At 67.3% G+C, this 1,445-nt stretch overlaps 1 protein-coding gene across 1 annotated transcript; it reads right to left on the reverse strand.

The window, feature by feature from the left end:
- Nucleotides 1-39: 39 nt before the first annotated feature.
- On the reverse strand, nt 40-1,390 carry AURANDRAFT_69337 (hypothetical protein; the record flags this gene model as incomplete). Its single annotated transcript, XM_009045104.1, has 2 exons — nt 40-468; nt 1,277-1,390. Coding segments are annotated over 2 exons (543 nt in total), but the record flags the coding sequence as incomplete, so codon positions are not given.
- Between the last annotated feature and the right edge of the window lie 55 nt (nt 1,391-1,445).

Genomic DNA, 1,445 nt, shown 5'->3' on the forward strand with positions numbered 1-1,445 from the left:
CGTGGTCTGGATCTGGGCCGTGACGTGGTCACGGCGCACGCCGTCGAGGTAGCGGTAGTCGCTGGCGCCGTCCCCGTTGTAGCGGCGGTTGTCGTTCGCGTTGTTGTTGTCCTGGATCTTGAGGAAGAGAAACGCGAAGCCGGCGAGGAGGAGGAGGATGGGCACGATGTCCGTCCAATCCTTCTGGGGCGGAGGCTGCGGCATCATCATGTAGGGGTACGGGTTGCCCTGGACCGGGTACGGGTAGCCGTTGTTCGGCGGGACGGCGGGCGCCGCCTGGACGGCGCCGCCCCCGAAGCCCGGGAAGGCCTTGACGGAGCCGACGAGGAGAGGAGCGACGACGCGCACGGTCTTGGTCTTGACGGAGGATGCGGACGCGCAGGAGACGATGAGGGCGACGCCGAGCGTGGAAGTGATGAGCTTCATGGTCGTGTCGGAGTAGGGGACCGCGGCGCCGAGGTGTTCGAACTGTCAGAAAGCCGAATCGGGCTGCTCTTGCAACCCCAAAGTGCACCCACTTCAACCACAATGTGTTCCCCTTCACGTTGTGAATTTCGCGGAGCGTCGCGGCACTCGTGCGGCAGCCCGTGGGCAGCCCACCCGACCAGAACAAACGCATCGCAATGCCGCGCTTGGAGCGCCAGGGCAGCGAGCTGCAGATGCAGGGCTGGCTGGTCAAGCGCAAGAAATCCGGCGAGACGCACATCGGCGGCTCGCGCACGAAGCGCTTCTTCAAGCTCTGCTACTTCGCCGGCGGCCGCGAGAGCACGACGGGCCGCGACGACCAGCTCGCGCTCGCCTACTATCGGCGGCCGAAAGATGAGCCGCAGGAATGGCTCAAGGTGAAGGACATCCAGAGCGTCGTCTCGGTGCTGCCCACCGAATTCACCGTCGTGCATCCCAAGCGGTCGTACGTGCTCCGGACCGCGTCGAAGGAGGAGTGCACGGCGTGGGTGAGCGCGATCCTCCTCGCGATGCGCCGCGCGGCCCAGATCACCCCCCGCAAGCTCGATCCCACGAGCCCGTGCTGCTCGTCGCACTCGCGCGACAAGCGGCGGATCCTCGGGAGCGCGAACCGCGGCCCCGCCAAAATCGCCGTCGAGCGGACGGGGTTCTCGAACGGCGAGAGGGAGGCGTTCTACTAGAGAAGTACTAAAATTCGGCAGCATGTGTGTTCGACTTACTCCGCGGGCGCCTCCTCTTTGGCCGCGGCTTCCGCGGGCGCCTCCGCCGCGTCCGCCTCCGCCGCGTCCCCGCCGACCCGGCGGAAGCTCACGACCGCCAGGATTATCTTCCGCAGCGCCGTCTCGAGCCGCACGTCCGCGACGCCCTTCAGCGCCGCCTTCAGCGCGTCCGTGTCGTAGTTCGGCGGCAGCTTCAGCAACACGTGCTGCAGCGGAAGCCCGGCGCGTTGCAGCGCGCGCACAGAGCCGCGAGGTCGACGC

The sequence above is a fragment of the Aureococcus anophagefferens genome (genome assembly GCF_000186865.1).
Source record: "Aureococcus anophagefferens unplaced genomic scaffold AURANscaffold_1468, whole genome shotgun sequence".
NCBI lineage: Eukaryota > Pelagophyceae > Pelagomonadales > Pelagomonadaceae > Aureococcus > Aureococcus anophagefferens.